A 14,704-nucleotide genomic window follows, 5' to 3' on the forward strand; every position below is an offset into this window, starting at 1 on the left:
GCATTATAAACAGTGAATAAGATTAAAGTCGTAAGAGAAATATGAGAATAAAATGCGACAGATAAGAGACAGCGTGTAATATTACTGATATTCTCGAGATAAGAAGCAACCAATCGAAAAGCAGAATAAAAGAAACGAGTACTCTCATGTATATTAAAAAGCATAGAGAAAAGTAGCATAGAAATATGTTAAAAAGTATTCCGCGAATTGCCATTAGTTGAATAAAGAACAAAGTATATAAAAAATAAAAAAAATGTTTCTCTTATATATACAGGATGTAGATCAAAATTTATGAATCGAATTCTCTAATATTTATGTCTGACACTTTTCTCTCTTCCATATTTCACTGCGATGTTTTTCTCATATATTTCACTTGATCCCAATGTGCTCGCTCGTGCGTAGTCGAAATAATACAGTCGATGAAGTTTCGGAACAGGGGACAAACTAGGGAACGCGAAGAGAGAGAAAGAAAGATAGATTCGCGTTATCGTTTCTATTTGGTCTTTCGGCTTTTATTCTTTCTTTCTGCTTGTTATTTCGAGGCGTTCGAGTTTCGAGTTTCGATAATGGAAAGAGAGCCGACGTCGCACACGTCGTCACAGGAAACGTCGCGATGACTCGGAAAAGGGTCGCGCGACCCGTCCGCGGTGACCGTTTATTTACATACGTAACCGCGCTCCGCACATAATCGCGGCAGTACGGGGCATTTGCGTTTGTATGCAAATGGACCTTTGCTCGCGCCCTCGCGATTTATTCCGCGCTCCTAAACGTCCATGTCGTGAAATATGCGCGGCGCCGCGCCGCTCCAAAGTGCAATTCCGAGCGGAACTGCAACGACGCGGCCGACGCGAGTATAAATAAATTTCGCGCCGACTTTCGCGCGCGAAATATGGTCTCGATTCATGCTGTGTCGGGGATCAAAAGAGATCGGATACATCGGATGTGAATTGCTGTCGTATGTATATTGTATGTATTGTTAACAAATCCGCTGTGTATGAATATCACTGCTCGATGCATCGTTAAAATAAAGTCGACGCAGTTTGTAATGTGAGAAACAGAGATCGAAATACACGGTGTTCTAGAATAGAACTGTCCCGTTTTCAATTATTTTGACAGAATTGTTAATTGGCAGTTGGAGAAGATTGGACGAAATTGCAATGTGTGTACATTAATAATCAAAAAATGAATCGGTTTTTGACAACGCAGTTTTTATTAAATTATACGAAAAGTTGTTTTTTTAGGTTAATTGCAATTGAATCGATCGCTCCATAATCTGTTTTTGAGATAAATATATTTCATATTGTCGTGTTTTTTTAAATAAATATATCATATTTATTGTCGAAAAGATATATAAAAATGTTTTATATATATGTACGTTTATCTTTATAATAAAAGATATATGGATCGTTTGAAATTAAATCTTTCATATACAGATTAATGATTTTCGAAATACGGGAAATGATTTATTTACGCTCGATGACTTATTTTGGAAATTGCAGTCATACATTATAAGCGTAATAATAGTTGCAGGATATTGAAACTACACTATCGGATTACGATTTACTTGATTTTCGATCAATCTGAGATGTTCTGTAAAACTGGATTATTCAAAATACTCTGCACAAATCTCTGCACGCGATGATTATTTATACTATTGTTATCATGAAAATTATTTAGCAAACTGGAGTACAATTTAAAAAACTCGACAATATGAAAAGGTATTTATCTTAAAGGTAAATTATGGAGCGATTAATTGAATTGCAATTAACCTAAAAAAATAACTTCTAATATAAATTTATCAATAAAAAAAACTATTGCCAAAAACTGATTAATTTTTTGATTACTAATTGAAAAATGAAAATTACAATATAAAATAATAAAGCATTTATTATTATTATGCTTTTTTAATATCAACTGTTGACTTTGAAGTCTATCATTATCATTAAACATTTATATAAATTATAATAGCTATACTTCTTTGCATTTTTAATACTCGTGCATATTCAAGTATTCTTTCCAGATTTCATTTTAAATAATCGAGTATAAAATTTAATTGATTTAAGAGAACACAAAGAATCAAAATATAAAAAATATAGATATTTTTAAAATATATATAACTTTTTTGAAAATATATAAAATAATACGAATGTAATTTGACACTAACATCATAAAAATAAATCTGATATATACATATGCACTATTAATGATAAAGATCATTCTAAATCTGAATTAATATCACGATTGCATCTCGATTTGCATCACAATCGCAGTTCAAATAGTAAGAGAATCTAATTTTATTGCCCAACAATAATCACATTGCTAACGTTAAAGTTCGATTATAAATTATTTATTTAATACTGTGCATCTTCATATAGTTTTTTAGAACAATTTCCAATTTCAGATAAATATCGAATTATTAATCATCAATTCAAGTCTCAATTTATACAAGTCTAAGGTCCTGCGCACAATAAAGAAAATATTAGGAATAAATATTAAATATTAAGAATAGGAATTATTTAAAAATAATAAAATCGAAAAGACTGATATGTATACAAATACAAATTCGGGTATGAAGGACTATTCTTATATTCTTATTATGAGTTTTTTATACTCTAATTTGTTTTTGAGTCTTTTTAATTTCATTATTTTAAAATAATTCTTATTCTTATTATTTAATATTTATTCTTAATATTTTCTCTGTTGTGCGTATTAGGGCCTAATAGATGATGCAATTTCAATTAACCGCCATGATAAAAATCCGTCAAATGTATATTCATTATACAAATTTACTATTGAACGTGTAAAAGAAAGTACATAAAACTACGTAATCGATCGAAACGACGATTTCTATTCCAAATTGTGACGTAAAACAACTCATACGTGTTGCGCGTCTATCTACGTCACACGTCATAATTTCGAGTTGCTCGTAAGTACTGCGCAGAGATAACAAACAAACCTAGCATACATATGTATAAACATGTAACAACATGCACTCACCGACTTCGTCGACAGGAGTCGTTCGGCGGAAGTCCGATTGTGTGTCCTAGGCTCGAGCGACAGCAGCTCTTTCTCCGCCACCTTCACGTCGAATTCGTCTCCGCGCGGGCAAACACTTGCGCGCGACAACACACTAAATCACACCTTAAACCACTTTTCGGTCCTTCCTTCTCGTCTCGTTCTAATACGCGATTGTCACCACCACCAAACAACTGCAACAGAAAACGAAGGCGGATAACGCACTCGCGAATTACAGTTTAGCGAACACAACAACGGCACAGATACGTGTGTATGTGTAGTACGGGAGTACATACGTCGTAACGAACGAAGCGACGAAATCGACGTCGCAACACACACGCGACACGACGCGACAGACACGACACGACACGACACGACGCGACACGACACGACACAGCTGCCGATTTCCAATGATGCGCGAAATTATGGACGCGACGCGAAACCGTCCGACTGACACAGTGGCTCACGCGAGTCTGTCGTTCCATAACGCGAGACGCGATCGCGATCAGCGCGCGTCGACCCTGCGGCGCGCGCAACTTCGCGCCGGTATACTCGAGCCCCCCTCTCCCACCCAACTCGCGGTTACCTTCGGATAAGACGCCTAGCCTAAAATGATATTTCGTATATATATATTCCCGTAAGTTTATTCTAATCGAGAAATGTATATATAATATCTCTCTACTCCGACCACGATATTACTCACACGATCAACCGATTCCGCGACTTCGATATGCACTTCGATGCCCCTCGCGGCTGTATTTTGTCCCGACATCGCGAATGACCGTGAACTGTAGGCGAGCGTGAAAATGACTAAATTCTCGCGATTCCGCGAGTTAGGGAACGGTGGTCCATTCCGAAATTCCGAGAGTTTATGTCCGAGTCAAATGTGATTCTCACATTGCGCGATCTTTCGAACATTAGTTTCTATTAAACGCAACATTAACAGTCGCGTGTATCGATGTTGTATAAGACGCGATGCCTTGCATAAATATAATTTTTGTCACTAATTATTAACGCACGCGTCGCAATATTCACTAAATAATCGATTTATTACTCGCGATAGTGTTATAAACTGCACAGACTGAATAACGCGACCGAATAAATATCAGCGAGAATTACGAAAATCCCCGATCTAAAAAACAGAAATAATATAGAAAGTGATATATTTCAGCATTTACTTCGTTTCTCAGTGAAATTTTCGTACGAAAGTTGTTTACTTATTATATCCTGCTTGAGAAATAAAGGACTTTATTTTCACGCGACAATTATATAAATTAGCATACAATTAGCATACGTACACATAAAAATATTTGATACAGATTTTATGTATAAATTATAACGTTTTCCAATACTATTTGTCTCTAAATATTCGTACATTATGATTGTTGGTTGTTGGAGAAACAAATAATATTTTTGTTAATAATGATGATTTATTAAATAATAGTTAATATAATATTAATAATATTAATAATATAATAACAAAATTGAGAATAATAACAAAATTATTATATTTTAAATAAGATTTTTATTCTACTTTGAAATGGAGTTTTAATTTTTTGAATAATTAAACAGCCATGAATGTACGAATATTTAGAGACGAAATACACACGCCAAATATGCCTCGACGCATGCAAATTCACGCGTTAAGTTATTTCTAACCCCGTGTATACAAACTCGGAATCCCGGAATCGGACCGCAATGCTCTAACGGAATTGCAAGTTGAGAGGTTTAATAATGTATAGTGCGCGGTCGTGTCGGGTCGGTTGTGGTGTAAATTCAATCGCCATCGAGCATCGTGAGAAGATTTTAAGTTTTTAAAATAAAATATAACATAAAAAATATTGTCCACAAGTGAGCATGTGTAATATACTGTGCGGAGTAAAGCATCAAACGATTGTCATATGCGTAAGCGTAAACGTATACCTGCGGCTCTTATATATATTAAAATAAATATTAATAAGAATTATCAAGAAATTAAATTAAATATCACCTGCAAATAATTATGTGACAACAGGAGTATTGAGAAAAATATCGGGTGATTGTTGTATTATGCGCAAATATATATCACATCATTAGTAAAAAAAGCGATAATTCCATCAAGTGAATTCCACGCGATCGTAATTCCAAATATTGTTAAATAATAATTGGTAAATAATAAAGATTAAATAAAATTAATATTGTCGAGTGAAAAATAAATATAACTATTTTTAAATTGATAATACACAGATAATTGTTTTTTAATTAAAGTGTGCATAAAAATTGGATAAATTTCTTTTTAAAATATTAACATTCATCACCTCCGATTTGCTTCAAAATTTACAAGAAAACATGCTTCCTTTTGTCTACAATTAAGATATATGATATTTTCAAGCCGGGCAAACAATATGTTGTCTTTGGGGAAAAAACGCCACTTGACGATTTCCTCTTGCGAGCAATTTTCTTTTTATCGGGACAAGAGAAAAATGTTTCTGTCCCGATTTAAAAAAAACGCTCTGAAGCAAGAGGAAAATGTTTCTTTTTTCTGATTGGTCGATCAAAATATTGTTCGAAGCATTTGTCACGCCGTGTAAATCGATCTTTTCAATGATCGATTAATCGCGAGACTGATAATTTCTAATTAGACAGTTGGCGGCGACATTCCATCTAAATTTCGTGTGTCGCGTCTCGCGGATCATAGCTTCGTATACGATTATAATTGTCGTGTGCTGTTTTCTTTAAACGTATGCGTCTAAATATAATTAATTAACAAAAGCGCATAAAATATGCGTACGATTAAAAGCGGGATGAGTGCCGAAGTATGAAAAATCACGTACGATTAATGTCGTTGGGAGTTTCGCACAAAGTATCGCGCGTATTGAAATCGGAAGTGCCGTATAGAATCGCGTACGATTAACGTATTTACGTCGGGAGTGTCGTTCAAATTGTTGTGCGATTATTTTATTTTGCTGATTAAGTGCCGAAAAGACGCTATAGGTACGTACAAAAGATGAGGAGAAAGAGGAAGCCCGGGGAGGCATCAGGCAACGGCGGAGCAACTATATGCGGTAAGCCGATTATAATTAAAACAAATTATATTAACAATATTATATAAATAAGTATATATTTATATATATGTATATAATTTATATATTTATATATATATTTATTGAAAAGTTTAATTGCGCATTATTGACTTTTTTCAAATATTAATTACTTTGAAAACTATTTCATATATGTATAATTTGTGTTTTTTATATGTTATAGATCAACGCTTTGTACTATAAAGCTCCGCTGCTGCATGTGCATCGTATCGGTGAGTGTATTGCATGTATACATATATAACATTATCTGTATATGCAGATTAATCATAGAAATTAATTAGAGCGCAATTCCAAAAAAAGAGTTAAGAAATCATATGTTAGCTTTATATAAAAAAAGATTTAAAAAATTATATGATAAAATGATGTATGCATCTTTGTTTTGAGTAACACTTAACTGCTATTTTTACTTTTTTTATTTTGTTACCGATTTTATCTCAAATATATATCAGTAGTTCTTTATGATTGTGATAAGCCAAATCTTTCACTAAATCGTCCATAATGTTGCTCTTTTTTATAATATCAAATTTATTAAAATAATTGCTCAATCTCGGAGTAGCGAAGAAAGAGTAATATTGATTTTTTGTCACTAAACTATTGAACACACAATTCATTTATTTTAATTCATATACTTTTACGATAAATTTATATTACGAATGTTTTATAATTTATAATGTTTTTTCGATCAATTTCTATGTCAATATGAAACTGTTATTGATAGCTTGATCGCACGCAGTTAGTTAACAAAAAGTTGATTTTAGAAACAAGATAAATAAAAAATAAAATTGAAGCATGATATTCTTAATTAAAAATTTAACTTGCATACAAAACTAAAATATTTCTGTTATGTATTATATTTGAAGCGAAAGGATTTACTATAAGTGGACTTACAGCGCCGTTATTACATTGATATTTACATTGATATTTATGGGAAATTGTACTCTTTTTTTACATAAAATTTTAAACATTCTTACATAGCGACAATAAAACACTAATTCTTATTCTGCAGATATTGATACTGTGAAACAAATGAATAAATTACTTGGCAGTTTTTATGTTGTTGCAAATTACAAAAAACAAACAAAATAGGAAAGCATTTGAGACCTCAGTATTGTTATATTCTTAATATTCTTACGTTACTGTATTCCGTGTATTAGTAAACATCTTAAATATCGGTTTTATCAAGTTTATCTTCAAAGTTTTGCATCATGGGCAAACAATATGTTGTCTTTTTTGGAAAAAACGTCACTTGACGATTTTTCCCAAAGACAACATATTGTTTGCCCGGCTTAAAAACATCATATATTTTAATTGTAGACCAAAAAGAAACTTCATGTAAATTTTGAAGCAAATCGGAAGTGATGACGTTAATATAGAAATTTACCAAAAAAATTGTAATTAATTGTTAGTATATATTTTAGTCGAAATTTTTATATCTTTAAAATATATCATCAAAAAGTTTCTATATTATTTTAAATATATTTTTATATCTAATAAATATTATTGTAATATCATATAATGTTAATTAATTTATTCAATAGTATCATATAAAACTTGCTCGAATTTCTGGCTATGCTAATTTTAAATTTAATGGTTCTTTCACAGAGAGAAGTGTAAATGTTGGCTCTTTAATTATATGTTGAGCGAAAATTCGCTTAATAGATGCGTGTGTGTACTGTATTTGAATATTTGTTTACGAGATGCAAAGTGTAAATGTTTTTGCAGTACTTTTAAATGCGCGATCGGACGAAATTAAATCCGAAGAGTATACATATGAAGAATATCGAATGTGTAATAATCTTGCGCATAAAATGTTTAATTTAAATATATGTTTATATTTCTTTGATGATATGTTGTTGAATAGAGATTCGCTGAAAACTCGTAACCAATTATATAATATTACTACCGATTCGCAATTTTAATAACAGTTACATATGTAATTAATTTATAAACCTCTAACATGTAGTATATTTTAATCTACGTATCACAAAGCATTCTTTTTTAATATCTAATATGAGGAAATAAAAAGAGGGAGAGAAACAATTTATATAGCTTTACACAATTTCACTGCTCGCGTTCAAAACCTCTTATCATCGCGGCTGATATCAGCGACGAAGTGCTCGCATGCTATCAATCAAACTCTGTATTCAGACAAAAAAAATATTGCATTTGCGCGCCCGGCGCAAGTCAATAAACTCTTTTATCATCAATCAAAGCTCGCTTGTACAAAACCTATCGGATCGGCCTTACCCATTATGCAGTTTGCGCGTTCGAGCGCACGATCCTAGGCTTTTATCACACGACGTCGGTGTCGATAAGCACGACTCTCTCTCGGCGAGCCGATTTTTTTTCGCGAATGCGTCGTATGCTGTTTTAGCATCCTTTTGATTATTATTATATCGCTTATACACGCGATTTCGTACATGTATCCATGCTTCGCAGTTGTCGAGTCATTTTATAACCGGTCGCGTCGCGTCATCCGCGTTCGCCGTATAGGCATTCGTTTACGATTATTGTTACCAAAATCAGATTGCGCGGCAAATGTATGTATGTATGTACACCGATATATTGTTTACGGTAATGTCCGCGAGCGCATAATCATATTCGCGGTGTCGCGGAAAACCGCCGCGTGCGCGGACGTACATATGGTCCGTAAATGAAATTGGCCTGACCAGGATACCTACGTCAAAATCGATATACGCACCACCGAGGAGCCTCGTTGTGTGTGTACATCACATATATACATACGCATATATATATACCCGGCGTCATGAATACCTTCGGCTTCTCTACACGCGCGTTTTCGGAACAGACGCATCATATCCAGATATTACGTAATCAAAGAAAATATCAATATAGGTTTGACAGAGAGACGTTTGACAGCTTGGCAATTGACATCTGACATGTGCGTCTAACGCGCGAAATAATACATTTATATTATCTAAATATCTCTGAAAATTGTATATCTTTCCCGATTAATTCTTTTCTCCAACAAATTTACATAATTTATAATTCTTTAATAGGTTTATAATATAACTCTCTTTAATTATGCAGTAAATGCATTTATTTATATTATATATACTTTATATTAATTAAACCAATATGTGCGTATACATATATGAGTATACATTATGATAATTAACAATATGAATTAATAATCAATATATTACGATTATCTCTTATTTTGATATTATGTGAATATGGTGCTATCAGATTCTGTTTTGAAATAATATATTGGCGTTTTCTTTTAACAAAATTATTGAAAATAATTATCTAAAGAAATATATATAGGTATAACAGCGAAATATTTTCAATTATAAAAATACATCTAGACATAATAAATATACTTTAAATATGTGTCTATTTAAGGAAGGCATTCATGCAATGCTAATGCGATACGTATATATATTATATATGTATGTATATACGCGAACCGAGGGCAATTATGCCAGGTGCGTGGTGTACAGTGTTGGTGTAGTTTATAAATTACCTCGTAAAAGTGGGAAGCGCCGCGGCTCGGGGTTATTTTTGCACAGGCCGCGATTCTGCACTCCGATAGTATAATCGACGCGACTTGAATTTTTTATTTCGAGTTTCAAATTCACCCGGCAGCACCCGTTGCAGTCGAGGGAGAGCAAAGAGAGAGAAAGAGAGAAAAACGGCCTCTCTCCGCGGGGAACGGGACGTTACATTAATTAACTCGACGAACGCGGTGAATTGCAAAATAATTCCGCTTTTTATTATTACGCGGCACGAACTAACGCGGGTATAAAATCGTTTACCCTTTCCGGTCATCACAATTGCAAAATGCCATTGGTTAACGAAGTCTCGTCTACCATCCGCGAGGCAATGCCGAATGAAAATGTATATCTCGCGAATTAACTTAAAACTGGCTTACGTAATTTTGCCAAAACAGCCGCATCGGTGCGTCTAAAATCAGTCATGAAATAACCGAGAAAGTCCACTTTTCCAGCACTTGGGCCAATTTCACGGAATGATTTTGAAAACGCCGAGCATTTACATCCGACAATCTGCTGGATACATTAATAATCGTACAATTAAAAATGCTTTTAAGATCGTATATTAAATAAAAGCTCCGCTTACTCGTATCCTAGCTTGCTCGGTCTCTCGAAATGAGAAGAGAAGTAATAAACTTGCTACAACGTATATGACGTAATAGTTTTTTTTTTCTTTCGTGCAAAAATACAGAAAATTCACATCGCGAGGAAACTTTTCCATCTTCTGTATTGTATACGAAACAAAGACCTCGAGGCTTTTCGAAACGCATTAGAAACTCCAAAAACTCTTCGAGAAAGAGACAACTCTATATATATGTTTGCATCGAAATTTTATTTAAAAAATTGATCTCTCGCGAAAATTCGCCCTCGCTGTCTGTTAATTCGGAAACTCCGTCTTACGACGAAGCATCTGCTATTTCGTAATTGGTTATCCCGTAAACACTCCTATACACACACACACACACACACACACACACACACACACATACACACACCGCGCGGGCTTTGTTATCGTTATTGTTAGCGGCGTAATTTAATATATACCGGAATACGCTTCGAGGCGGATTGTATCGTACGCGCATTACGGCGCATGATAATTCCGTAAGCTGCTACACCTGAACGAGCATCATTCTCGTTGATATCACTTTCTGCTCGGATGTGTTGTATAGCCACCGGCGCGGCGGCTTACGCTACAAAGTCTGACGTGCGCCTCATTCCATAATTCATATCGTGGATGTCATGCAATGATAAAGTGATATTGTGTTGCAAATTTATATGACACTCGCCCGCCATTGGCCGACGCGTTTAGGTAATGAGATTCACTAATGTAAGAGAGGATGTGCAGGAAATACAATTGACGCGTGGGCGGCGGCGACGTTCCTATGATAAATACGGGTCTAGAAACTTGGCTGACGATAAATTTCACGCAACTCTTCGCGCGCCCTACAACACGTGTATTTCATTTCCAATTAATGCCTCCTGATATCCTGGCGAAATATTGCCGGTATAATCGAATATTCCGTACAACGACACGTGGTATTGTGTATGATAACAAAATACCGCCTGATCATTTTCCTACCTTTTGCTTTTTTATAATAATTAATTCTTCGAAGTATAAAAAATAAAATCCTACAATTATATATAATTTAATTATTATAATTCTACGACACGAGCGGTAAGCAATAAAAATGATTGCAATAACATATTAATCAGGTGAAATTAATGGCGGTGTTAAGGTGTTATCGGGTAAAAGAAATGAATTGTTTATCGTCGTATTTTTCTGTGCGCGCATATTTCGGTGTATTTTCTTTTTTCCTGTCCTGCCATTTCGCTCTGACGCTATACAAGCGCGAATCACAAACAAGTCGCAATATGCAGGTTTCACAGGCAGCGCAGTAAAATCGCGCGTAACGTCTGCGTAATTTATGCGGCAATACATACATGCGCGCACGCATAACGTTGCCAGGTTATATGGAAAATAATGAAATATAGCACGGGAGAAAACTCTTGCCTATTCATCGTGTCTCGCGCGCGCACGTCCTGGAAGAATATCTCTATTTTGAATTCAGTAATTATTATATTTATTAATGCGCCCGCTCGCATCCGACGTTAATATGCAGACTACGAAATAATTATTTTATTCATTCCGCTGATCCGATAAATATTAAACCTCTCCCCAGTTACACTCCGCATATTATTATTACTAGTTGATACACTCATTACTAAACAATACTAACAACTTCCATATCGCACAAAATTTGGAATTAAACATATTCCTCTCGTGCGCGATTTCTCCTTAGATTTACACCAAAATTACAAATTATATAATAACTGCATTAAATAATATTAGCGTATAAATATAAATAATTATAACACACGTTTTTCATATTTAATACAATTTCTGTTAATCTTGAATTTAAAAAAAAAATTAAATAATTAAAATAATTTATTTTGCAACAAATTTCATATTGTTATATTCATAAATTGCGGTTTGCGGGGATTAAATCGTGCTCGAATGATAGCGTACTCGCGGATAATCCGATTTCAACTTAGTTAGCTTCGACAACGATCGGCTGGACGGAAACAAGCGGTTCCTTTGATTCTGGTCACCGGAATTTTGGTATACGCTCGTTCGTTCGTCGTATATCGATTACACGAACTCGACTGTGCGCAGGTCAGTTCGCGTAAGTTCTACTTTCCCTAATTATACTTGTTGCACTTGGGGGGTCAGATGCACACGGCTCTGGTTTTGGCGTCTTGCCAAGCCCTTGACAAATGACGCCGTAATACGGCATGCGTCATCCCTTTCTAATTCCACGTGGAATCTAGCCGCAAAAGTTTTTATCGGTTCAAACTCGGTTCTACAAATCCATTGGAAAAATATACAGTATAAATATAACTCCACGCTTATATATATTTTTATTAATTCGAGCATATAGATGATTCAATTATCAAGAAAATTATACAGAACCGCGTTTTTGCTCTTTAAAAATTTGTCAAATTTGATTAACTGATATATAATTATACGTTCAACCGAATGACAGATCGAATGCGAATTATGCGCACCATTAGCATTCGAAATATGTGTCGCGTAGCGATATACGTGAATAAATGACGCGTTTAATTAAAGGCTAAATTAACGATCGACCTACTGGTCTCTATATGCGTGACAATGCGAATTAGAATAGGGTTGCGAAGTTTACGCGTGAGCATGCTCGTACTGACATTTAAGCGTCATTAAGCTCTAATTCGAAGCTCCGTAATTAACGATCTTTACACACAGCAATGCAAGCTAACCATTACACAAATCGCGGTTACACACAAACGTTAATTAAGGAAGGTTTCACATTTATAATTGATCCCTTGCACATGTACGTTTTAAATATTTTTTTTTTTAATAGACACATGTCACAAATATCTTTCGCAAGACCTAAAGATGAAGTACGATTAAAAAATTTTACAACACAAAAAATATATTTAATTATTAAACGATTATTAAATAAATCTCTTATGGAAAAGTATCATTTCTTCGAAAATGAGAAAAACATTTTCCGATAACTGCCGGTGAAATTGGCGAGATTTAATCGGAATACATGTCAAGCCTCGGTCATTCGATATGTCCCCTATTATTAACCGCTGCCACGTTATCCCGTACGTACATTCACGATATATATATATATATATATATATATATATATATATATAATATGCAATACTCTGCGCAATACTGGAAATCCACATAACAATTGATTCGCGCACGTATATAGCAACCTCGCGTCGCGGGCGCGCATTCGAGGAATGGGATAGATCTGTTTACCCGCGTATCAACGATACCTATTATATCGATCCTTATTTGCATGGTCAATAACGGACGAACGTGAGGAAATCTGTGCTGCCGTCCGTTTTCCCCGCCTCGTCGCCGGGAATCGCGGAGAGGATTTGCGTTATATTCGACGCCAAAGGGACCATCGTCGTATGTATGTAGAGAGAGGACTCGTTCGAGGCACACCGATAAATCAGAGGGACTGACGACACGAATGTGTATTGCCGTCCCAGTTCGCAATAGTACACGAATCTACCTTCCGAGAGAGAAAGAGAGAGAGTGAGAGAGATAGAAAGCTATCCGACACAAAATTTCGCGGCATGCAATTCCGTTAACAGTGGAATGCAATTCTCGCGGCTTTCATTTCCTCCTTCGTATGATGGTTTGCGTGAAATGCGATAACACGGTCAAGAGCCTAGGTAAATTGAGTTTGAGTTAACAATTATGGCTGCCGCGTTAATATGAGCGCAATTACGCGTATTGTGCTGCGATAAATATTTGTTCCAGGATGACGAAAGACGCGCGTTTAGTGTGTATAATGTGTTTTCTAATCTAATAAATATATTATTGTAATAAAATATATATATATATAAAATTACAAATTTAGAATTTGTGATAAAATGTTATTGTTATACTAGCTGTTATATAGGTTATTATACCTATATAATTTTTTTAAAACGTATTATATACGTATTATATACGTGATTAAATGCTTATTACTTTAATGAAAAGAAATAAACGTAATATATTTTTCCTCGAATTTTATTTTTTTTTTTACTTACTTATTAGCAACATTGTTTCAGAATGTTATAATTATGTATAAACGCAGAGAATTTAAAATTACTTAAGTAATTTGAATGCGAATATTAGCCTTGCTGAAACAAGTCTCTTAATCGTTGTAATTAGATTAACTACGCTGCCATCTGTACTTAATTACACTGCAATTAAATCAGCTTTTACTACTGTATTCTATCTTTGAGATAACTTCGATTACTTCTGAATTGCGCTGTTGCTTTTAAAGGTATTGGCATGAAAATAAAGTTGCATAAAGTATCAATTGCCTGAAAATAAATTTCACAGCCTCTCTTCGCACAGCTTTCTCTGCAGTAAATAGATACGAAAAATAGCACATTCAGCTTCAGTTTTAAAAGTTAAAAAAACTTCTCTTACATTGCGAGATATCTTGCACTATTTAATTGAAAAAAATAATATAAATAATTTATTTTTTCACATATCTCTTAAATTTTTTAATGTATCAAAAATTTTGATAC

The 14,704-nt window shown here is 34.2% G+C and overlaps 2 protein-coding genes across 5 annotated transcripts in view; one reads left to right on the forward strand and one right to left on the reverse strand.

Moving 5' to 3' along the window:
• The window catches only part of LOC145937553 (RNA binding protein fox-1 homolog 2), a 263,968-nt gene extending 260,496 nt beyond the window's left edge, over positions 1-3,472 (reverse strand). The window contains exon 1 of the mRNA XM_083040661.1: positions 2,998-3,472. The gene's annotated coding sequence lies outside the window, so the exon portion shown is untranslated. The remainder of the gene's footprint in view (positions 1-2,997) is intronic.
• LOC145937568 (uncharacterized) overlaps positions 888-14,704 on the forward strand; it is a 94,759-nt gene continuing 80,942 nt past the window's right edge. For 2 of the 4 annotated variants that reach the window (XM_083040690.1, XM_083040689.1), the window contains exon 1: positions 888-955. In XM_083040690.1, coding sequence (XP_082896816.1) covers positions 903-955 — 53 coding nt within the window. In that variant the 5' untranslated portion in view covers positions 888-902. Of the gene's footprint in view, positions 956-5,767; positions 6,060-6,258; positions 6,308-14,704 lie in introns of those variants that run through there. The other 2 variants (XM_083040692.1, XM_083040691.1) reach the window with 2 other exon arrangements.

Source organism: Prenolepis imparis, unplaced genomic scaffold (genome assembly GCF_030444845.1).
Source record: "Prenolepis imparis isolate NDT839.2.m4 unplaced genomic scaffold, iyPreImpa1.0 SCAF_6, whole genome shotgun sequence".
NCBI lineage: Eukaryota > Metazoa > Arthropoda > Insecta > Hymenoptera > Formicidae > Prenolepis > Prenolepis imparis.